Genomic DNA, 24,594 nt, shown 5'->3' with positions numbered 1-24,594 from the left:
CTGTGCCAAATTCCCGGTGTTTTCGAGCATGTTAAGGCACCCAAAGTGCATGCCAAGTGCTTAAATATCCCTGAAAATGAAAGTAAAGTTTGACGTGTTGCCATGGGAGCAGCATTCGAGATATCAAAAATCCCTTCGCAATTTATCATCTACAATGCCTCAGCATCATGTTGACCACTTTTGGTGTCAATCGCATGAAAATCCTAGGAGGAGAATTTAAAAGAACATTGCATGGAACTGTCAAAAAATCCACCTTTTGTGACTGCCACACTTCCTGGTGCCTGTTGGTGGCGCTATACCCGAGACTCACAATAGGCACATCGATGCGATCGGAATCCTTGGCCGAACATACACACTGCGTTTCATCCCAATAAGACATTTTTTGCTTTAGATATTAGACACTTCCTGTTTCTCTGAATTCGCCATAAATTTGTCGCCTCGCCATGGCAACACCGTTCGAGATATCAAAAATCCCTTCGCAATTTAGCAAGTCCAATGTCTCAGCATCATGTTCACCACGTTTGGTGTCAATTGTATGAATTCCCTTGGAGAAGTATTTAAAAGTTCATGACTGACACACTTCCTGGCGCCTGGTGGTGGCGCTATACCCGAGACTTACAATAGGCACATCGATGCGATCGGAATCTTCAGACGAACAAACGCCCCGCGTGTCATCACTATAAGACATTTTTTGCCTTAGATATTAGACACTTCCTGTTTCTCTGATTTCGCCATGACTTTGCCGCTTCGCCATGGCAAGACCGTTCGAGATATCAAAAATCCCTTCGCAATTTAGCAAGTCCAATGTCTTGACATCATGATCACCACGTTTGGTGTCATTTGCATGAATCCCCTAGGAGGAGTATTCAAAAGTTCACCACATGCATTTTTTAAACAATCCAAAATGGCGGACTTCCTGTTGGGCGGAGCTAAAATGTTAGAGGGCGAAAGTTGTTCGGGTCGATGAGATCTATATGTGTACCAACTTTCGTAAATGTGCGTACATGTTTGCCTGATCTGTGCACTCCTGTTTGTTTTTGCATTACAGGGGGCGCTACAGAGCCCCTGTGTCACGCCCGTGTTCCAGCCTTTGGCTTTCGGCGATCACGGACGACTCTGATGTCTGTGCCAAATTTCAAGAGTTTTCGAGTATGTTAAGGCCCCCAAAATGTCCAAAAGTGTTGAAAAAAATAATAAAAAAAAAAAAAATAAAAATAAATATAGCTGCAAGCAGCGATGGCGGGCCCTCGCACGTTTTTTTACCGCTACACGGTGCCTTCGAGAAAACGATGCACGGTGGGCATGTGCATCAAGTGGGTTAATATCAGTGGACTATTTCATGTTGCTACTGATCTATTTAGGTACTGTATGTAAAAAAACCCCACATTTTAGACAAACGGGGGCGCTAGTGAGACACTAAATAGACACGCCTTTATCTGACGTTTTTGTCAACACTTAACAGCCGACAACTCTGATGTGTGTGCCAAATTTAAAGTTTAATCTAAGCACGCCAAGAGCCTTAAATATGCCTGAAATTAAAAGTAAAGTTTGACGTGTTGCCATGGGAACAGCGTTCGAGATGTCAAAAATTCCTTGGCAATTTATCATCTACAATGTCTCGGCATCATGTTGACAACTTCTGGTGTCAATCACATTTTTTCCTCAAGAGGAGTATTTAAAAGTTTACCGCATGCAGCTGTAAGGTTTAAATATGCCTTAAAAAATGAAAGTAAAGTTTGACACGTTGCCATGGGAACAGCGTTTGAGATATCAAAAATCCCTTCGCAATTTATCATCTACAATGTCTCGGCATCATTTTGACCACTTTTGGTGTCAATCGCATGAAAATCCTAGGAGGAGTATTTAAAAGAACATTGCATGGAACTTTAAAAAAAATCCAGCTTTGTGACTGACACACTTCCTGGCGCCTGGTGGTGGCGCTATACCCGGGAGACACAATAGGCACATCGATGCGATCGGAATCTTCAGACGAACAAACACCCCGCGTGTCATCACAATAAGACATTTTTTGCCTTAGATATTAGACACTTCCTGTTTCTCTGATTTCGCCACAACTTTGTCGCCTCGCCATGGCAGAACCGTTCGAGATATCAAAAATCCCTTCGCAATTTAGCAAGTCCAATGTCTTGACATCATGATCACCACGTTTGGTGTCAATCCCATGAATCCCCTAGGAGGAGTATTCAAAAGTTCACCGCATGCATTTTTTAAACAATCCAAAATAGCCGGACTTCCTGTTGGGCGGAGCTAAAATGTTAGAGGGCGAAAGTTGTTCGGGTCGATGAGATCTATATGCGTACCAACTCTCGTACATGTGCGTACATGTTTGCCCGATCTGTGCCCCAATGTTTGTTTTTGCATTACAGGGGGCGCTACAGAGCCCCCGTGCCACGCCCGTGTTCCAGCCTTTGCGGGGTCGCAATGACGGACGACTCTGACGTCTGTGCCAAATTTCAAGAGTTTTCGAGTATGTTAAGGCACCCAAAATGCCCAAAAGTAAAAAAAAAATAAAAAAAAAAAAAAAATAATAAATCCGAGCAAAAACAATAGGGCTTCGCACCTACGGTGCAGGCCATTCTGGCCTGCTCCTCGGTGCTCGGGCCCTAAATATAGCTGCAAGCAGCGATGGCGGGCCCTCGCACGGTTTTTTACCGCTACACGGTGTCTCCGAGAAAACAATGCACGGTGGACACGTGCATCAAGTGGGTAAATATCAGTGGACTATTTCATGTTGCTACTGACCAATTTGGGTTCTGTAGGTAAAAGAAACCCCACATTTTAGACAAACGGGGGCACTAGTGAGCCACTAAATAGACGCGCCTTCATCTGACCTTTTTGTCAACACTTAACAGCCGACAACTCTCATGTGTGTGCCAAATTTAAAGTTAATCTAAGCACGCCATGAGCCTTAAATATGCCTGAAATTAAAGTAAAGTTTGAAGCGTTGCCATGGCAACAGCGTTCGAGATGTCAAAAATTCCTTCGCAATTTAGCATCTACAATGTCTCAGCATCATGTTGACCACTTTTAGTGTCAATCGCATAAACATTCTAGGAGGAGTATTTAAAAGAACATCACATGGAACTGTCAAAAAATCAACCTTTGTGACTGCAACACTTCCTGGCGCCTGGTGGTGGCGCTATACCCGAGACTCACAATAGGCACATCGATGCGATCGGAATCTTCAGACAAACAAACACCCCGCATGGCATCACAATAAGACATTTTTTGCCTTAGATATTAGACACTTCCTGTTTCTCTGATTTCGCCATGAATTTGTCGCCTCGCCATGACAGAACCGTTCGAGATATCAAAAATCCCTTCACAATTTAGCAAGAACAATGTCTCGGCATCATGTTCACCACGTTTGGTGTCAATCCCATGAATCCCCTAGAAGGAGTATTCAAAAGTTCACCGTATGCATTTTTGAATTCATCCAAAATGGCCGACTTCCTGTTGGGTGGAGCTAATAGGTTTGATTGTGAAAGTTGTTCGTGTCGATGGGATCTATATACGTACCAACTCTCGTACATGTGTGTACATGTTTGCCCGATTTGTGCACCAATAATTTTTTTGCATTATAGGGGGCGCTACAGAGCCCTACTGCCACACCCGTGTTCCAGCGTTTGCCCGGTCCTAATGGCCGATGACTTTGAGGTCTGTGCCAAATTCACGGTGTTTTCGAGCATGTTAAGGCACCCAAAGTGCATGCCAAGTGCTTAAATATGGCTGAAAATGAAAGTAAAATTTGACGTGTTGCCAATGGTGCAGCATTCGAGATATCAAAAATCCCTTCGCAATTCATCATCTACAATGTCTCAGCATCATGTTGACCACTTTTGGTGTCAATCGCATGAAAATCCTAGGAGGAGTATTTAAAAGTTCACCGCATGCAACTGTCAAAAAATCCACCTTTTGTGACTGTCACACTTCCTGGCGCCTGGTGGTGGCGCTATACCCGAGACTCACAATAGGCACATCGATGCGATCGGAATCCTTGGCCGAACATACACACTGCGTTTCATCCCAGTAAGACATTTTTTGCTTTAGATATTGGACACTTCCTGTTTCTCTGAATTTGCCATAAATTTGTCGCCTCGCCATGGCAACACCGTTCGAGATATCAAAAATCCCTTCGCAATTTAGCAAGTCCAATGTCTCAGCATCATCTTCACCACGTTTGGTGTCAATCGTATGAATTCCCTAGGAGAAGTATTTAAAAGTTCATGACTGACACACTTCCTGGCGCCTGGTGGTGGCGCTATACCCGAGACTTACAATAGGCACATCGATGCGATCGGAATCTTCAGACGAACAAACACCCCGCATGGCATCACAATAAGACATTTTTTGGCTTAGATATTAGACACTTCCTGTTTCTCTAAATTCGCCATGACTTTGTCACCTCGCCATGGCAGAACCGTTCGAGATATCAAAAATCCCTTCGCAATTTAGCAAGTCCAATGTCTTGACATCATGATCACCACGTTTGGTGTCATTTGCATGAATCCCCTAGGAGGAGTATTCAAAAGTTCATCGCATGCATTTTTTAAACAATCCAAAATGGCGGACTTCCTGTTGGGCGGAGCTAAAATGTTAGAGGGCGAAAGTTGTTCGGGTCGATGAGATCTATATGTGTACTAACTTTCGTAAATGTGCGTACATGTTTGCCCGATCTGTGCACCAATGTTTTTTTTTGCATTACAGGGGGCGCTACAGAGCCCCTGTGCCACGCCCGTGTTCCAGCCTTTGCCCGTTCGCAATGACGGACGACTTTGACGTCTGTGCCAAATTTCAAGAGTTTTCGAGTATGTTTAGGCACCCAAAATGCCCAAAAGTGTTAAAAAAAATAAAAATAATAATAAAAAAAAAAATATATATATATAGCTGCAAGCAGCAATGGCGGGCCCTCGCACGTTTTTTTACCGCTACACGGTGCGTCCGAGAAAACGATGCACGGTGGGCAAGGGCATCAAGTGGGTAAATATCAGTGGGCTATTTAATGTTGCTACTGAGCCATTTGGGGACTGTAGGTAAAAGAAACCCCATATTTTAGACAAACGGGGGCGCTAGTGAGCCACTTAAGAGACACGCCTATGTCTGACCTGTTTGTGCACACTTAACAGCCGACAACTCTGATGTGTGTGCCGACTTTTAGGTTAATCTAAGCACGCCAAGAGCCCTAAATATGCCTGAAATAAAAGTCAAGTTTGGGGCGTTGCCATGGGAACAGCGTTCGAGATATCAAAAATCCCATCGCAATTTAGCGTCTACAATGTCTCAGCATCATGTTGACAACTTCTGGTGTGAATCGCATTATTTCCCTAGAAGGAGTATTTAAAAGAACATTGCATGCAACGGTCAGGCTTAAATAAGCCTTTAAAATGAAAGTAAAAAGTTTGACGCGTTGCCATGGGAACAGCGTTTGAGATATCAAAAATCCCTTCGCAATTTATCATCTACAATGTCTTAGCATCATGTTGACCACTTTTGGTGTCAATCGCATGAATATCCTAGAAGGAGTATTTAAAAGAACATCGGATGGAACAGTCAAAAAAATCCACCTTTGTGACTGACACACTTCCTGGCGCCTGGTGGTGGCGCTATACCCGAGACTCACAATGAGCACATCGATGCGATCGGAATCTTCAGGCGAACAAACACCCCGCTTGGCATCACAATAAGAACTTTTTTGCCTTAGATATTAGACACTTCCTGTTTCTCTGATTTTGCCACAACTTTGTTGACCTCGCCACGGCGGCACCGTTCGAGATATCAAAAATCCCTTCGCAATTTAGCAAGTACAATGTCTCGACATCATGATCACCACGTTTGGTGTCAATCCCATGAATCCTCTAGGAGGAGTATTTAAAAGTTCACCACATGCATTTTTGAAACAATCCAAAATAGCCGACTTCCTGTTGGGCGGAGCTTAAATGTTAGAGTGCGAAAGTTGTTCGGGTCGATGAGATCTATATGTGTACCAACTTTCGTACATGTGCGTACATTTTTGCCCGATCTGTGGCCCAATGTTTGTTTTTGCATTACAGGGGGCGCTACAGAGCTCCCTTGCCACGCCCGTGGTCCAGCCTTTGCCCAAACCTGATGGCCAACGACTCTGACGTCTGTGCAAAATTTCAAGAGTTTTTGAGTATGTTAAGGCCCCCAAATTGCCCCGAAACGTAAAAAAAAAATAAAAAAAAAAAAAAAAATAATAAAAAATATAGCTGCAAGCAGCAATGGCGGGCCCTCGCACGTTTTTTTACCGCTACACGGTGCGTCCGAGAAAACGATGCACGGTGGGCAAGGGCATCAAGTGGGTAAAATATCAGTGGGCTATTTAATGTTGTTTCTGAGCCATTTGGGGACTGTAGGTAAAAGAAACCCCACATTTTAGACAAACAGGTGCACTAGTGAGCCACTTAAGAGACACGCCTATGTCTGACCTTTTTGTCAACACTTAACAGCCGAAAACTCTGATGTGTGCAGAGATGTATAGTAACGAAGTAGAACTACTTCACTACTGTACTTAAGTACTAAAAGGCAGTATCTGTACTCTACTGAAGTATTATTTTTTTCTCCTACTTCCACTTTTACTTCAGTACATATTTTCGATGAGTTTAATACTTTTACTCCAATACATTTTTTATGTGCTGCATAGTTACTCGTTACACTCAAATGTTACGAATCATTCCAAACCTACATTATCACTGCCGGAGCGGTGATACACATTAGAAACACACACAGATTGTGGTCTAAACCAATAGGAGATAGTGAAGAGCGGACCCCTCCCTCCCTCTCACTCACAAATATGAGCCGCGGTTGTGGACAAATGTGAAGTGAAGAGAGAACCAAAGTGCACGAGAGAGACCGATAGAGAGAGAGAATTCGCGAGAAAGGGCGAGTGTGCGCGAAAGAAGGAAACCTAAATACATTGAAACATCTTGTACCTTTACCTATTACCATTACATCGACTAATATTTTATTAATTCTGAATTTTCTATTGCCATATTAGTTAAATTAATCTGAACATTCCTGTCCTTGTACTCCTGCTACAGCCAAAGCAATTGTGAGTGTCCTTTAGCTTAAACATTTGAAATAATATAAACAATATTATATTCAAACTTTTGACTGTTTTCTTTAATAACTACATTACACAATACTTGTACTTTTACTTTCAGTACTTGAGTAGTATATTTTAAAATAAACTACTTGCAATACTTAAGTACAAAACATGTTTAATACTTCAGTACTTCCACTTAAGTGGTGTGCTCACTTTTTTGATAGAGCACTTGTACTTTTACTCAAGTCTGGGTCCCTAGTACTTTATACATCTCTGGATGTGTGTGCCAAATTTAAAGTTCAACTAAGCACGCCAAGAGCCTTAAACATGCCTGAAATTAAAGTAAAGTTTGACGCGTTGCCATGGGAACAGCGTTTGAGATATCAAAAATCCCTTCGCAATTTATCATCTACAATGTCTCGGCATCATGTTGACCACTTCTCGTGTCAATCGCATGAAAATCCTAGAAGGAGTATTTAAAAGTTAACTGTATAAAACTGAAAGGCTTAAATATGCCTTTAAAATGAAAGTAAAGTTTGACAGGTTGCCATGGGAACAGCGTTTGAGATATCAAAAATCCCTTCGCAATTTATCATCTACAGTGTCTCGGCATCATGTTGACCACTTCTCGTGTCAATCGCATGAAAATCCTAGAAGGAGTATTTAAAAGTTAACTGTATAAAACTGAAAGGCTTAAATATGCCTTTAAAATGAAAGTAAAGTTTGACGCGTTGCCATGGGAATACCGTTTGAGATATCAAAAATCCCTTCGCAATTTATCATCTACAATGTCTCGGCATCATGGTGACCACTTTTGGTGTCAATCGTATGAAAATCCTAGAAGGAGTATTTAAAAGAACATTGCATGGAACTTTCAAAAAAATCCAGCTTTGTGACTGACACACTTCCTGGCGCCTGCTGGTGGCGCTATACCCGGGAGTCACAATAGGCACATCGATGCGATCGGAATCTTCAGACGAACAAACACCCCGCGTGTCATTACAATAAGACATTTTTTGCCTTAGATATTAGACACTTCCTGTTTCTCTGATTTCGCCACAACTTTGTCGGCTCGCCATGGCAGAACCGTTCGAGATATCAAAAATCCCTTCGCAATTTAGCAAGTCCAATGTCTCGACATCATGTTCACCACTTTTGGTGTCAATCGCATGATTCCTCTAGGAGGAGTATTCAAAAGTTCAACGCATGCATTTTTTAAACGATCCAAAATAGCTGACTTCCTGTTGGGCGGAGCTTAAATGTTAGAGGGCGAAAGTTGTTCGGGTCGATGAGATCTATATGCGTACCAACTCTCGTACATGTGCGTACATGTTTGCACGATCTGTGCATCAATGTTTGTTTTTGCATTACAGGGGGCGCTACAGAGCCCCCGTGCCACGCCCGTGTTCCAGCCTTTGTCCGTTCGCAATGACGGACGACTCTGACGTCTGTGCCAAATTTCAAGAGTTTTCGAGTATGTTAAGGCACCCAAAATGCCCAAAAGTGTTAAAAAAAAAAAAAAAAAAAAAAAAAAATAATAAATATAGCTGCAAGCAGCAATGGCGGGCCCTCGCACGTTTTTTTACCGCTACACGGTGCGTCCGAGAAAACGATGCACGGTGGGCAAGGGCATCAAGTGGGTAAAATATCAGTGGGCTATTTAATGTTGTTTCTGAGCCATTTGGGGACTGTAGGTAAAAGAAACCCCACATTTTAGACAAACAGGTGCACTAGTGAGCCACTTAAGAGACACGCCTATGTCTGACCTTTTTGTCAACACTTAACAGCCGAAAACTCTGATGTGTGCAGAGATGTATAGTAACGAAGTAGAACTACTTCACTACTGTACTTAAGTACTAATAGGCAGTATCTGTACTCTACTGAAGTATTATTTTTTTCTCCTACTTCCACTTTTACTTCAGTACATATTTTCGATGAGTTTAATACTTTTACTCCAATACATTTTTTATGTGCTGCATAGTTACTCGTTACACTCAAATGTTACAAATCATTCCAAACCTACATTATCACTGCCGGAGCGGTGATACACATTAGAAACACACACAGATTGTGGTCTAAACCAATAGGAGATAGTGAAGAGCGGACCCCTCCCTCCCTCTCACTCACAAATATGAGCCGCAGTTGTGGACAAATGTGAAGTGAAGAGAGAACCAAAGTGCACGAGAGAGACCGATAGAGAGAGAGAATTCGCGAAAAAGGGCGAGTGTGCGCGAAAGAAGGAAACCTAAATACATTGAAACATCTTGTACCTTTACCTATTACCATTACATCGACTAATATTTTATTAATTCTGAATTCTCTATTGCCATATTAGTTAAATTAATCTGAACATTCCTGTCCTTGTACTCCTGCTACAGCCAAAGCAATTGTGAGTGTCCTTTAGCTTAAACATTTGAAATAATATAAACAATATTATATTCAAACTTTTGACTGTTTTCTTTAATAACTACATTACACAATACTTGTACTTTTACTTTCAGTACTTGAGTAGTATATTTTAAAATAAACTACTTGCAATACTTAAGTACAAAACATGTTTAATACTTCAGTACTTCCACTTAAGTGGTGTGCTCACTTTTTTGATAGAGCACTTGTACTTTTACTCAAGTCTGGGTCCCTAGTACTTTATACATCTCTGGATGTGTGTGCCAAATTTAAAGTTCAACTAAGCACGCCAAGAGCCTTAAACATGCCTGAAATTAAAGTAAAGTTTGACGCGTTGCCATGAGAACAGCGTTCGAGATGTCTAAAATTCCTTCGCAATTTATCATCTACAATGTCTCGGCATCATGTTGACCACTTCTGGTGTCAATCGCATGAATCCCATACGAGGAGTATTTAAAGGTTCACAGCATGTAACTGTCAGCCTTAAATATGTGTAAAAATGAAAGTAAAGTTTGATGCATTGCCATGGGAACAGCGTTTGAGATATCATAATCCCTTCGCAATTTATCATCTACAATGTCTCGGCATCATGTTGACCACTTCTCGTGTCAATCGCATGAAAATCCTAGAAGGAGTATTTAAAAGTTAACTGTATGAAAGGCTTAAATATGCCTTTAAAATGAAAGTAAAGTTTGACAGGTTGCCATGGGAACAGCGTTTGAGATATCAAAAATCCCTTCGCAATTTATCATCTACAATGTCTCGGCATCATGTTGACCACTTCTCGTGTCAATCGCATGAAAATCCTAGAAGGAGTATTTAAAAGTTAACTGTATGGAACTGAAAGGCTTAAATATGCCTTTAAAATGAAAGTAAAGTTTGACGCGTTGCCATGGGAACAGCGTTTGAGATATCAAAAATCCCTTCGCAATTTATCATCTACAATGTCTCGGCATCATGGTGACCACTTTTGGTGTCAATCGCATGAAAATCCTAGAAGGAGTATTTAAAAGAACATTGCATGGAACTTTCAAAAAAATCCAGCTTTGTGACTGACACACTTCCTGGCGCCTGGTGGTGGCGCTATACCCGAGACTCACAATAGGCACATCGATGCGATCGGAATCTTCAGACGAACAAACACCCCGCGTGTCATTACATTAAGACATTTTTTGCTTTAGATATTAGACACTTCCTGTTTCTCTGATTTCGCCACAACTTTGTCGGCTCGCCATGGCAGAACCGTTCGAGATATCAAAAATCCCTTCGCAATTTAGCAAGTACAATGTCTCGACATCATGTTCACCACTTTTGGTGTCAATCGCATGCATCCTCTAGGAGGAGTATTCAAAAGTTCAACGCATGCATTTTTTAAACAATCCAAAATAGCCGACTTCCTGTTGGGCGGAGCTTAAATGTTAGAGGGCGAAAGTTGTTCGGGTCGATGAGATCTATATGCGTACCAACTCTCGTACATGTGCGTACATGTTTGCACGATCTGTGCATCAATGTTTTTTTTTTCCTTACAGGGGGCGCTACAGAGCCCCCCTGCCACGCCCGTCTTCCAGCCTTTGGTTTTCTGCGATGACGGACGACTCTGACGTCTGTGTCAAATTTCAAGAGTTTTCGAGTATGTTAAGGCACTCAAAATTCCCAAAAGTGTTGAAAAAAATAATAAAAAAAAAAAAAAAAAAATAATAATAAAAAATATAGCTGCAAGCAGCGATGGCGGGCCCTCGCACGTTTGTTTACCGCTACACGGTGCCTCCGAGAAAACGATGCACGGTGGGCATGTGCATCAAGTGGGTAAATATCAGTGGGCTATTTAATGTTGTTTCTGAGCCATTTGGGGACTGTAGATAAAAGAAACCCCACATTTTAAACAAACGGGGGCACTAGTGAGCCACTTAAGAGACACGCCTATGTCTGACCTTTTTGTCAACACTTAACAGCCGACAACTCTGATGTGTGTGCCAAATTTAAATTTAATCTAAGCACGCCAAGAGCCTTAAATATGCCTGAAATGAAAGTAAAGTTTGACGCGTTGCCATGGGAACAGCGTTCGAGATGTCAAAAATTCCTTCGCAATTTATCATCTACAATGTCTCAGCATGATGTTGACCACTTTTGGTGTCAATCGCATGAATCCCATACAAGGAGTATTCAAAAGTTCACAGCATGTAACTGTCAGTCTTAAATATGTGTAAAAATGAAAGTAAAGTTTGACACGTTGCCATGGGAACAGAGTTGGAGATATCAAAAATCCCTTCGCAATATATCGTCTACAATGTCTCTGCATCATGTTGACCACTTTTGGTGTCAATTGCATGATTATTCTAGAAGGAGTATTTAAAAGTTAAATGCATGCAACTGAAGGGCTTAAATATGCCTTTAAAATGAAAGTAAAGTTTGATGCGTTGCCATGGGAACAACGTTTGAGATATCAAAAATCCCTTCGCAATTTATCATCTACTATGTCTTGGGATCATGTTGACCACTTTTGGTGTCAATCGCATAAACATTCTAGGAGGAGTATTTAAAAGAACATCACATGGAACTGTCAAAAAAATCAACCTTTGTGACTGCAACACTTCCTGGCGCCTGGTGGTGGCGCTATACCCGAGACTCACAATAGGCACATCAATGCGATCGGAATCTTCAGACGAACAAACACCCCACGTGTCATCACTATAAGACATTTTTTGCCTTAGATATTAGACACTTCCTGTTTCTCTGATTTCGCCATGACTTTGCCACTTCGCCATGGCAACACCGTTCGAGATATCAAAAATCCCTTCGCAATTTAGCAAGTCTAATGTCTTGACATCATGATCACCACATTTGGTGTCATTTGCATGAATCCCCTAGGAGGAGTATTCAAAAGTTCACCGCATGCATTTTTTAAACAATCCAAAATGGCGGACTTCCTGTTGGGCGGAGCTAAAATGTTAGAGGGCGAAAGTTGTTCGGGTCGATGAGATCTATATGTGTACCAACTTTCGTAAATGTGCGTACATGTTTGCCCGATCTGTGCACTCCTGTTTGTTTTTGCATTACAGGGGGCGCTACAGAGCCCCCGTGCCACGCCCGTGTTCCAGCCTTTGGCTTTCGGCGATCACGGACGACTCTGATGTCTGTGCCAAATTTCAAGAGTTTTCGAGTATGTTAAGGCCCCCAAAATGTCCAAAAGTGTTGAAAAAAAAAAAAAAAATAAAAATAAAAATAAATATAGCTGCAAGCAGCGATGGCGGGCCCTCGCACGTATTTTTACCGCTACACGGTGCCTCCGAGAAAACGATGCACGGTGGGCAAGTGCATCAAGTGGGTAAATATCGGTGGACTATTTATGTTGTTACTGACCCAATTGGGGACTGTAGGTAAAAGAAACCTCACATTTTGGACAAACGGGGGCGCTAGTGAGCGACTTAAGAGGCACACCTATGTCTGACCTGTTTGTCAACACTTAACAGTTGACAACTCTGATGTGTGTGCCAAATTTGAAGTTAATCTAAGCATGCCAAGAGGCTTAAATATTCCTGAAATAATAGTAAACTTTGATGCGTTGCCATGGCAACAGCGTTCGAGATGTCAAAAATCCCTTCGCATTTTATCATCTCCAATGTCTCAGCATCATGTTGACCACGTTTGGTGTCAATCGCATGAATATCCTAGAAGGAGTATTGAAAAGTTCAATGCATGCAACTGAAGGGCTTAAATATGCCTTTAAAATGAAAGTAAAGTTTGACGCGTTGTCATGGGAACAACGTTCGAAATATCAAAAATCCCTTCGCAATTTATCATCTACTATGTCTTGGCATCATGTTGATTACTTTTGGTGTCAATCGCATAAACATTCTAGGAGGAGTATTTAAAAGAACATCACATGGAACTGTCAAAAAAATCAACCTTTGTGACTGCAACACTTCCTGGCGCCTGGTGGTGGCGCTATACCCGAGACTTACAATAGGCACATCGATGCGATCGGAATCTTCAGACGAACAAATACCCCGCGTGTCATCACTATAAGACATTTTTTGCCTTAGATATTAGACACTTTCTGTTTCTCTGATTTCGCCATGACTTTGCCGCTTCGCCATTGCAACACCGTTCGAGATATCAAAAATCCCTTCGCAATTTAGCAAGTCCAATGTCTTGACATCATGATCACCACGTTTGGTGTCATTTGCTTGAATCCCCTAGGAGGAGTATTCAAAAGTTCACCGCATGCATTTTTTAAACAATCCAAAATGGCGGACTTCCTGTTGGGCGGAGCTAAAATGTTAGAGGGCGAAAGTTGTTCGGGTAGATGAGATCTATATGTGTACCAACTTTCGTAAATGTGCGTACATTTTTGCTCGATCTGTGCCCCAATGTTTGTTTTTGAATTACAGGGGGCGCTACAGAGCCCCCGTGCCACGCCCGTGTTCCAGCCTTTGTCTGTTCGCAATGACGGACGACTCTGACGTCTGTGCCAAATTTCAAGAGTTTTCGAGTATGTTAAGGCACCCAAAATGCCCAAAAGTGTTAAAAAAAATAAAAATAAAAAAAAAAAAAAAATATATAGCTGCAAGCAGCGATGGCGGGCCCTCGCACGTTTATTTACCGCTACACGGTGCCTCCGAGAAAACGATGCACGGTGGGCAAGTGCATCAAGTGGGTAAATATCACTGGACTATTTTATGTTGTTACTGACCCATTTGGGGACTGTAGGTAAAAGAAACCCCACATTTTAGACAAACGGGGGCACTAGTGAGCGACTTAAGAGACACGCCTATGTCTGACCTTTTTGTCCACACTTAACAGCCGACAACTCTGATGTGTGTGCCAACTTTAAAGTTAATCTAAGCATGCCAAGAGCCCTAAATATGCCTGAAATAAAAGTAAAGTTTGGGGCGTTGCCATGGGAACAGCGTTCAAGATATCAAAAATCCCTTCGCAATTTATCATCTACAATGTCTCAACATCATGTTGACCACTTTTGGTGTCAATCGCATGAAAATCCTAGGAGGAGTATTTAAAAGTACACCGCATGCAACTGTCAAAAAATCCATCTTTTGTGACTGCCACACTTCCTGGTGCCTGTTGGTGGCGCTATACCCGAGACTCACAATAGGCACATCGATGCGATCGGAATCCTTGGCCGAACATACACACTGCGTTTTTATCCCAATAAGACATTTTTTGCTTTAGATATTAGACACTTCCTGTTTCTCTGAATTCGCCATGAATTTGTCGCCTCGCCATGGCAACACCGTTCGAGATATCAAAAATCCCTTCGCAATTTAGCAGGTCCAATGTCTCAGCATCATGTTGACCACGTTTGGTGTCAATCGCATGAATATCCTAGAAGGAGTATTGAAAAGTTCACTGCATGCAACTGAAGGGCTTAAATTTGCCTTTAAAATGAAAGTAAAGTTTGACGCGTTGTCATGGGAACAACGTTCGAGATATCAAAAATCCCTTCGCAATTTATCATCTACTATGTCTTGGCATCACGTTGACCACTTTTGGTGTCAATCGCATAAACATTCTAGGAGGAGTATTTAAAAGAACATCACATGGAACTGTCAAAAAAAATCAACCTTTGTGACTGCAACACTTCCTGGCGTCTGGTGGTGGCGCTATACCCGAGACTCACAATAGGCACATCGATGCGATCGGAATCTTCAGTCGAACAAACACCCCGCGTGTCATCACTATAAGACATTTTTTGCCTTAGATATTAGACACTTCCTGTTTCTCTGATTTCGCCATGACTTCGCCGCTTCGCCATGGCAACACCGTTCGAGATATCAAAAATCCCTTCGCAATTTATCAAGTCCAATGTCTCAGCATCATGTTGACCACTTTTGGTGTCAATCGCATGAAAATCCTAGGAGGAGTATTTAAAAGAACATTGCATGGAACTGTCAAAAAATCCACCTTTTGTGACTGCCACACTTCCTGGTGCCTGTTGGTGGCGCTATACCCGAGACTCACAATAGGCACATCGATGCGATCGGAATCCTTGGCCGAACATACACACTGCGTTTCATCCCGATAAGACATTTTTTTGCTTTAGATATTAGACACTTCCTGTTTCTCTGAATTCGCCATAAATTTGTCGCCTCGCCATGGCAACACCGTTCGAGATATCAAAAATCCCTTCGCAATTTATCAAGTCCAATGTCTCAGCATCATGTTCACCACGTTTGGTGTCAATCGTATGAATTCCCTAGGAGAAGTATTTAAAAGTTCATGACTGACACACTTCCTGGCGCCTGGTGGTGGCGCTATACCTGAGACTCACAATAGGCACATCGATGCGATCGGAATCTTCAGACGAACAAACGCTCCGCTTGGCATAACAATAAGAATTTTTTTGCCTTAGATATTAGACACTTCATGTTTCGCTGATTTCGCCACAACTTTGTCGCCTCGCCATGGCAGGACCGTTCGAGATATCAAAAATCCCTTCGCAATTTAGCAAGTACAATGTCTCGCCATCATGATCACCACGTTTGGTGTCATTCGCATGAATCCCCTAGGAGGAGTATTTAAAAGTTCACCGCATGCATTTTTTAAACAATGCAAAATAGCCGACTTCCTGTTGGGCGGAGCTTAAATGTTAGAGGGCGAAAGTTGTTCGGGTTGATGAGATCTATAAGCGTACCAATTCTCGTACATGTGCGTACATTTTTGCCCGATCTGTGCATCAATGGTTTCTTCTGCATTACAGGGGGCGCTACAGAGCCCCTGTCCCACGCCCGTTGTCCAGCCTTTGGTTTTCTGCAATGACGGACGACTCTGACGTCTGTGCCAAATTTCAAGAGTTTTCGAGTATGTTAAGGCACCCAAAATCCCCAAAAGTGTTAAAAAAATTAAAAATAAAAAAAATAAAAAAAAAAAAAAAAAAAAAAACAATAAATTCGAGCAAAACCAATAGGGCTTCGCACCTTTCGGTGCAGGCCATTCTGGCCTGCTCCTCGGTGCTCGGGCCCTAAAAAAAAAATATATAGCTGCAAGCAGCAATGGCGGGCCCTCGCACGTTTATTTACCGCTACACGGTGCCTCCGAGAAAACGATGCACGGTGGGCATGTGCATCAAGTGGGTAAATATCAGTGGGCTATTTAATGTTGTTTCTGAGCCATTTGGGGACTGTAGGTAAAAGAAACCCCACATTTTAGACAAACAGGGGCATTAGTGAGCCACTTAAGAGACACGCCTATGTCTGACCTTTTTGTCAACACTTAACAGCCGAAAACTCTGATGTGTGTGCCAAATTTAAAGTTCAACTAACCACGCCAAGAGCCTTAAACATGCCTGAAATTAAAGTAAAGTTTGACGCATTGCCATGGAAACAGCGTTCGAGATGTCAAAAATTCCTTCGCAATTTATCATCTAGAATGTCTCGGCATCATGTTGACCACTTCTGGTTTCAATCATATGAATCCCATACGAGGAGTATTTAAAGGTTCACAGCATGTAACTGTCAGCCTTAAATATATGTAAAAATAAAAGTAAAGTTTGATGCATTGCCATGGTAACAGCGTTTGAGATATCAAAAATCCCTTCGCAATTTATCATCTACAATGTCTCGGCATCATGTTGACCACTTCTCGTGTCAATCGCATGAAAATCCTAGAAGGAGTATTTAAAAGTTAACTGTATGGAACTGAAAGGCTTAAATATGCCTTTAAAATGAAAGTAAAGTTTGACGCGTTGCCATGGGAACAGCGTTTGAGATATCAAAAATCCCTTCGCAATTTATCATCTACAATGTCTCGGCATCATGGTGACCACTTTTGGTGTCAATCGCATGAAAATCCTAGAAGGAGTATTTAAAAGAACATTGCAAGGAACTTTCAAAAAAATCCAGCTTTGTGACTGACACACTTCCTGGCGCCTGGTGGTGGCGCTATACCCGAGACTCACAATAGGCACATCGATGCGATCGGAATCTTCAGACGAACAAACACCCCGCGTGTCATTACAATAAGACATTTTTTGCTTTAGATATTAGACACTTCCTGTTTCTCTGATTACGCCACAACTTTGTCGGCTCGCCATGGCAACACCGTTCGAGATATCAAAAATCCCTTCGCAATTTAGCAAGTCCAATGTCTTGACATCATGATCACCACATTTGGTGTCATTTGCATGAATCCCCTAGGAGGAGTATTCAAAAGTTCACCGCATGCATTTTTTAAACAATCCAAAATGGCGGACTTCCTGTTGGGCGGAGCTAAAATGTTAGAGGGCGAAAGTTGTTCGGGTCGATGAGATCTATATGTGTACCAACTTTCGTAAATGTGCGTACATGTTTGCCAGATCTGTGCACTCCTGTTTGTTTTTGCATTACAGGGGGCGCTACAGAGCCCCCGTGCCACGCCCGTGTTCCAGCCTTTGGCTTTCGGCGATCACGGACGACTCTGATGTCTGTGCCAAATTTCAAGAGTTTTCGAGTATGTTAAGGCCCCCAAAATGTCCAGAAGTGTTGAAAAAAATAAAAAAAAAAATAAAAATAAAAATAATAATCCGAGCAAAAACAATAGGGCTTCGCACCTTTCGGTGCAGGCCATTCTGGCCTGCTCCTCGGTGCTCGGGCCCTAATAATAATCCGAGCAAAATCAATAGGGCTTCGCACCTTTCAATAGGGCTTCGCACCTTTCGGTGCAGGCCATTCTGGCCTGCTCCTCGGTGCTCGGGCCCTAATAAATTCGAGCAAAACCAATAGGGCTTCGCACCTTTCGGTGCAGGCCATTCTGGCCTGCTCCTCGGTGCTCGGGCCCTAATAATAATCCGAGCAAAAACAATAGGGCTTCGCACCTACGGTGCAGGCCATTCTGGCCTGCTCCTCGGTGCTCGGGCCCTAAAAATAATAAATTCGAGCAAAAACAATAGGGCTTCGCACCTTTCGGTGCAGGCCATTCTGGCCTGCTCCTCGGTGCTCGGGCCCTAAAAAAAAATAATAAATTCGAGCAAAAACAATAGGGCTTCGCACCTACGGTGCAGGCCATTCTGGCCTGCTCCTCGGTGCTCGGGCCCTAATAATAATCCTAAGGAAAACAATAGGGCTTCGCACCTTTCGGTGCAGGCCATTCTGGCCTGCTCCTCGGTGCTCGGGCCCTAAATAAAAAAAAAAATAATAAATTCGAGCAAAAACAATAGGGCTTCGCACCTTTCGGTGCAGGCCATTCTGGCCTGCTCCTCGGTGCTCGGGCCCTAAAAATAATAATCCGAGCAAAAACAATAGGGCTTCGCACCTTTCGGTGCAGGCCATTCTGGCCTGCTCCTCGGTGCTCGGGCCCTAATTAAGAAAGAAAACTGAAACAATGATCCATGTTAAATGTATCAAATGTGGCTAGTAATCTGGCAATATTAATGTAACAGCCATGTAATTTTTAATACTTTAATATTAGAGAAAAAGATTAAATATAGCCAAACCTGCATGCATTTATTTTAGTTATTTGAATACCATGTGTAAAATGTCAAAAACAAGAACTCAACTCAGAAGTCATTGAAATTGGTTTGACAAAATATCAAACCTGTCTTTGTGAGTGTCCTAAGTTTTAACCAATAAGATAATCATATGTCTTCTACGTGTTCAAGTTTGCTAAATTTTTAAAGGGATGTGGGCAGTCTAATGTGGCCACGTGTGTTACTTTATCTTTGTATTTGTGTATCTTTTGCTGCACTTAAAAAAAAAATTCTGACAGTCTTTTAATACACTTTATGAAATTTCAAGATAAATATAAATGCAAAGTAGATGTCCAATACACCAGACAAAAATATTCCTTCTAGTTTCCATGCAAGATTTACAATGTCTGTTCTGTTTATTTTGTATTAAGCAGTTTATTAGTAATGCAGACCTAAATAAAGAAGTAATCATAACAAAAAAACTACTAAAAGGGCATACAGAGGATATAAAAAGGAATTAAGTACACATTAAGTACATAAAATATTATACAGCATCTATAAATACATAGCAAAACAGCACAACCAGCAACTAGCTAGTTAAGAGGACAAGCACTATGGTAAAAGCCACAGCCACTAGGTCCTCACTATTGGTTTATATTGGAGGCCCTTGCATGCGGTGTCAACCAATGACAGGTTAATAACATGCACAGGGATTGGATTTTAGTTAGTTAGAGAGGAGGGTATACTACTGGTACAATCTTACCTTCTGGACGACAACAGAGAAAAGAAACAAAAAGAGATTTGATAATTAGATATGTGGTATGCTGATGGTGTAGTTCAATACCATTGTTACCTAAGCTGGAGGCAAGAAACTAAGAAATTGTTCATTTGAAAATTACATATAGTGCATCGGGAAAGACATGTGGAGAGTGAACTCACCTTATCTCCTTAAGCCTTTCTTTCTGAATCACTTGTAAGATCTCTTTATGACTCATCGGTGTGTTGGGGTACTTCTCAAGCACCTGGGAACAATGATATGGGAACAAGTGAACAACATAGCCGTGACTCACACTATAGCAGTGAGCCAAAAAAAGGACAAGTGTGAAGCGGATGATTTGCCCAATGATTTGACACTCTACAATGAAAAAATCCATCCACTCCTCGTTTTATAATTCCCATTAAACAAGAACAGTCTTGCTGTTTCAAAACTGACATGCTGTTTTGATTCGCTTGTTAATGTGATGTCACATGTAAAGTTACATACATGGAAACAGCACTTTTTTGCTCTCGCCCAAATAGGGGCATTATGGACATGCTATAACAAATGACCTTGTGGGGTATTTTCAGGGTTCCCCACTTCAAATTCAAGAACCTTTCAAGGACTTTCCAGGTCCAATACCCTTAAATTCAAGGTCTAAATGTGGGGACACATTTCAAGTGAGAGCAAGGTTACATCGAGTTACCTTTTATGATACATTGTTACAGTTCCCTTTCGAGGGAACTCGCGCTGCGTCACTGCGGTGACACTTTGGGGACGCCTCCAAGGTGTAAATGCGTCTGAATGTGTATATCAAATTCAACCAATGGTGAGGCTTAACGACAAACACAAGGTGACGCGGGAGCCAGGAAGTATATTGCTATCTGAAATATTGCCAAAGACGGCGTTACTGAGATGCAGGAAGTATGGCAAGGGAGACACAGCGTCTCATTCCTTCTTAGGGAACAACAGTTACATACGAAACCCGAGACGTTTTCATGTGTCAAACACAACTATGCAAAAAAAGTTGGTATGAATCAACATTCCCATACAGAAGATATAAGCATTTAAAGCGAACAGTTTAGCCTGTGTGCTTAAAAGGCTAGAAATGTTTTGATATTATCCTACACTACACAGGAAATAATATGGATTTTTTTCCAGAAAACTTCTTGCATTCAATAGATTCAAGCACTTTCAATGACCTATATCCATGTATATTTTCAAAAACTTCCCAGGGCCTTGAATTTTTTTCCCCCAGAATCACAAACTTTCAAGGATTTCAAGGACCCGTGGGAAGGAACCCTGTATTTTGATAGTTCGGATGGACGCGGAAAAGTATACTTGGCCTTTAAAGGGGTGGTTCAATGGTATTTCAAGCATTCTGACTTATTAACACAGTTATAGAGTTGTTTCCTCATGCTAAACGTAGGCAAAGTGTCAAAAAAGCAGTTGGGCGTGTTACAAGTCGGGTATTTCTGTGCCGAATGCACTTCGCCATGGGGGTTGTCCATATGCAAAACGTCTTAATAGTCCAAAAATCAAGATTTATTTTCCTTATGCAAATGTAGTGTTTTTTTCTTGATTTGGAGTGTAATATGACCAGACATTTCTTGGCACCCAAGTGGAAAATACACCTATTTTAATTATTTTTGGTCACTCTGTTCTTGCATCATAAAAGTTTTAAAATGACATGTTACAACACGCAGCGAGACATTTCGTTTTCATTGTTGTGTCTTGAGAGTCTGAGAAATGCAGACAAAATCTAGACATTCCAGGAAATCTTAGCTTTGAGCCACTTATAAAGTCAGCTGCTGGATCAAGGCCTAAAAGCTGCTCCTTTCCTGCTGTGTCAGAGTTCTGAGAGGTCTTACTTCATTGTGATAATTACTTTTGGAAAAATATATTTAGTAATCAATTGATCATCAACCTTTTGGTTGGAAAGTCTCAATCATTTACGGAGGCCTCAAAAAGTGTTGTTTTTGAACATTTGCAGCCACACTCATTTTAATGGGTATATGATGTCACTGATTATGTTCACAAAGCAGAGAAAGCACAGCTGTAGTTTATCACATTATTATGGATATATTCCATTAATAATTAGAAAGTGTGTCATACTTTCCACTGTAACTGAACTTGAGTTCAATCCTCAAGAGGTAGGTGGACAAACAAAATTTCTGGCAAACTCCTGCAAGTACTGATTATGCAAGTATGGGCTGCCATCAGTCAGGATGTGCCCCAGAAGTTGATTGACAGCCTGCCAGGGCGAATTGCAGAGGTCTTGTAAAAGAAGGATCAACACTGCAAATACTGACTCTTTGCATAAACAATGTAAGTGTAATTATACTTCGTTAGACCATAGTAACATCTGACAAAAAGATCTAAAAATACTAAAGGAGCAGACTTGTCTCAAAAACCTTTGGCCACGGCTGTATGAGTGTTGTCTTCTCAAGCACCACTGAATAATTAAACCTTTTGTGTATTTTATTTTTTGTGTATGAGTGTAATTGTCCTCAGTATTAAAAGAATAATCTCAACATCATACAGCCACGACTGGAATAGGGGGCAAGTATGCGGACGATGCTTAAAAAACTATTACATTAAATTAAAATATTAATTGATCAACCAGGGAACAACACAGAGTACTAAGAATCAACTATGTAAGTTTTAACCGGGTTATGAGTAAATTATTGTGAAGGTCTTGTAAATAATATGATCAGGGCTCAATGCAAAAAAAAAATTCTACTGGCCCAGTCGGGCCAGTGGTCCAGGTTTTCACTTGCCCTGCCAAAATTTTCACTGGCCCCAATAAATAAATGTCAGTGTCATACATTTAAAAATAATAATTCAAAAGTAAAATATAATTCGACGAAAATAATTCCAAGAATAAAATAATTTCAACGTGATGCCCAGCCGATGCCTGACCAACGACAACCGGCTGAACCAGTTTAATCTGCTTACCCATTTCATATCCCTATCGTTTATATATATATAAATATATATGCATCACTCTCAAGGGATTTTCTCCTCCTATGAGTTTTCCCACAGGGTTTTTCTCCTAGGGTTTTTTTCATCCCATGAATATGTTACATTATTACTACGCTCGCTTGTACGGTTTATTCTTAGCCGCTGTATTCTACTTCTTTTATTATCTATTGATTATTCTGTGTTTTCCCCTACATTTATTCATGTAAAGCTGCTTTGAAACAATTAACAATTGTGAAAAGCGCTATATAAATAAAACTGAATTAAATAATTGTATACAACAGACATGGTCCAACAAAAAAAAGGCTCCCAACTTTTCTGCTTTATCTGTAAACTGACAGCAAATTGTGCAAAATATTGCATTGTTTCCCTCTTCGTGTTTTACCCAAGTAAATGTCTGCTTCCAAGATGTTAAATAATATACATTGATGAAAATATATTTCAGTGACTGAGGGTGAAGCAATGCCCCGATCGGGCAAGTGACAATACTTTTTACAGGCCTGAACGTGTCTCACGCTTGCCCCGGGCCACAGATGAGCCCTGATGATTATTCAGTATTACAAAAAAAATGCTCTTTTTATGATCAATCTTTTATTTAAAAATGTATTTTATAATTAACCCACTGGAGTTGTTTAGATTAGATTGCCTAGATTTTTTTATAGAAATCAGACAAAAATGATTCTGTGTGTAAAATGTTTTTGTTTTTATTTTAAAATAAAAAGTTACTATTATATGTAACTATGACCCCAGTTGTATGGATGCACATAGTGGGCATAATGCTACATTGTCTGACATTTTGTAATTTATTACAGAATTAATTTCAATTACTTTTTTGATACTTTGTTGCTTTTATTTTATTTGTTAATATGTTTTATCATTGTCTAAAATGTAAACATACATTAAAGAAGCCAAGCTAATATAAAAATATGTAATAAATAGATAATAAAATTGAGGCTATTAATAGAATGTGCTTTGGCGGGCATAAGTTAACAGACTCCGTGCAGGCAACCTGGTGCCCGGGGGTTCCATGTTGGAGACCACAGCTCTTTCATGTTTAAAAAACACCCCAAGACTTAAACTTAGTTACTTCTTGTTGTTTTCACACATGACAGGTGCATAGCATAATATATAATGAATATATTTGTCTTTATTTAGAAAGACCCAGTTATAGTGTCAGCGTGTGTTGTTGCATAGTATAAACTGTCCGGTGCATACAACTGTACAACCTTGGAGTTCAATAATATATCATCAAGATATGCTAGGAGTTTTAACGACGACAAATAGTAAACACACTCCGCCATAAGCTATCATAACATCGCTATCCACCGACTCGAAGGGTTTAACCATGCTATGGCTGTGAGTTTTTGAACAACAAAACAATTAAAATGCAGTTATATTAAAGTGTCATAGGTAGGACAGCGAAAATCCTGTGTTTTGTGGGTTTAGGTGAGCTAAGCTAACAGGCTAAGCTGCGAAGTGTCACTATACGCGCGCTAAGCTGCCTCGCGCAAGCTAGCGGCTGGAAAGACAAACATACGCTCCTATAAATCTCTACCCGGATCAAAAGTTGTTAAATAAGACGTTATTATAAAAACATATGATTTGTTCGTCATGTAACCGAAAGCACTCTTGTATCTCTAACCGAAACCAGGCCCAGAAATGCATACGCAATACTTCGCCTACAACAGCGGGTCATGAACTCATAAACACAGTTGAACAAGTGGGAGCACACGGCAAAAACAAGCCAAACAAACGCTCGAGAAGTGCACAGTTTTACCGTTTTGGCGGCCTCTGCCCACGTCCTGCCCTTTTTCTTCTTCTGTCTTTCCCTCATGCCTGCGGTCGCTTGCGAAAAATCCAGCAGTTTTGAAAGGGCGCTGTTGAAACTGTTGATGTTGCTTTAGTTACCGTACGAGAGCTGCCATCTCTGCCATATTGGGTTTTTACTGTAAGACACATATCATG

General features: G+C 41.2%; 1 protein-coding gene across 4 annotated transcripts in view; it reads right to left on the bottom strand.

Moving 5' to 3' along the window:
- The window catches only part of LOC141365348 (putative Polycomb group protein ASXL2), an 83,855-nt gene extending 59,261 nt beyond the window's left edge, over nucleotides 1-24,594 (bottom strand). For all 4 annotated transcript variants that reach the window (XM_073869601.1, XM_073869602.1, XM_073869603.1 and 1 more), the window contains exons 1-2: nucleotides 24,407-24,594; nucleotides 19,830-19,912 (exon numbers count right to left, since the gene is read on the bottom strand). In XM_073869601.1, the coding sequence (XP_073725702.1) occupies nucleotides 19,830-19,912; nucleotides 24,407-24,463 (140 nt within the window). In that variant the 5' untranslated portion in view covers nucleotides 24,464-24,594. The remainder of the gene's footprint in view (nucleotides 1-19,829; nucleotides 19,913-24,406) is intronic.

This window comes from Misgurnus anguillicaudatus, chromosome 7 (assembly GCF_027580225.2).
Source record: "Misgurnus anguillicaudatus chromosome 7, ASM2758022v2, whole genome shotgun sequence".
In the NCBI taxonomy this organism is placed as follows: Eukaryota; Metazoa; Chordata; class Actinopteri; order Cypriniformes; family Cobitidae; genus Misgurnus; species Misgurnus anguillicaudatus.
This window is presented reverse-complemented; position numbering and strand designations above follow the sequence as displayed.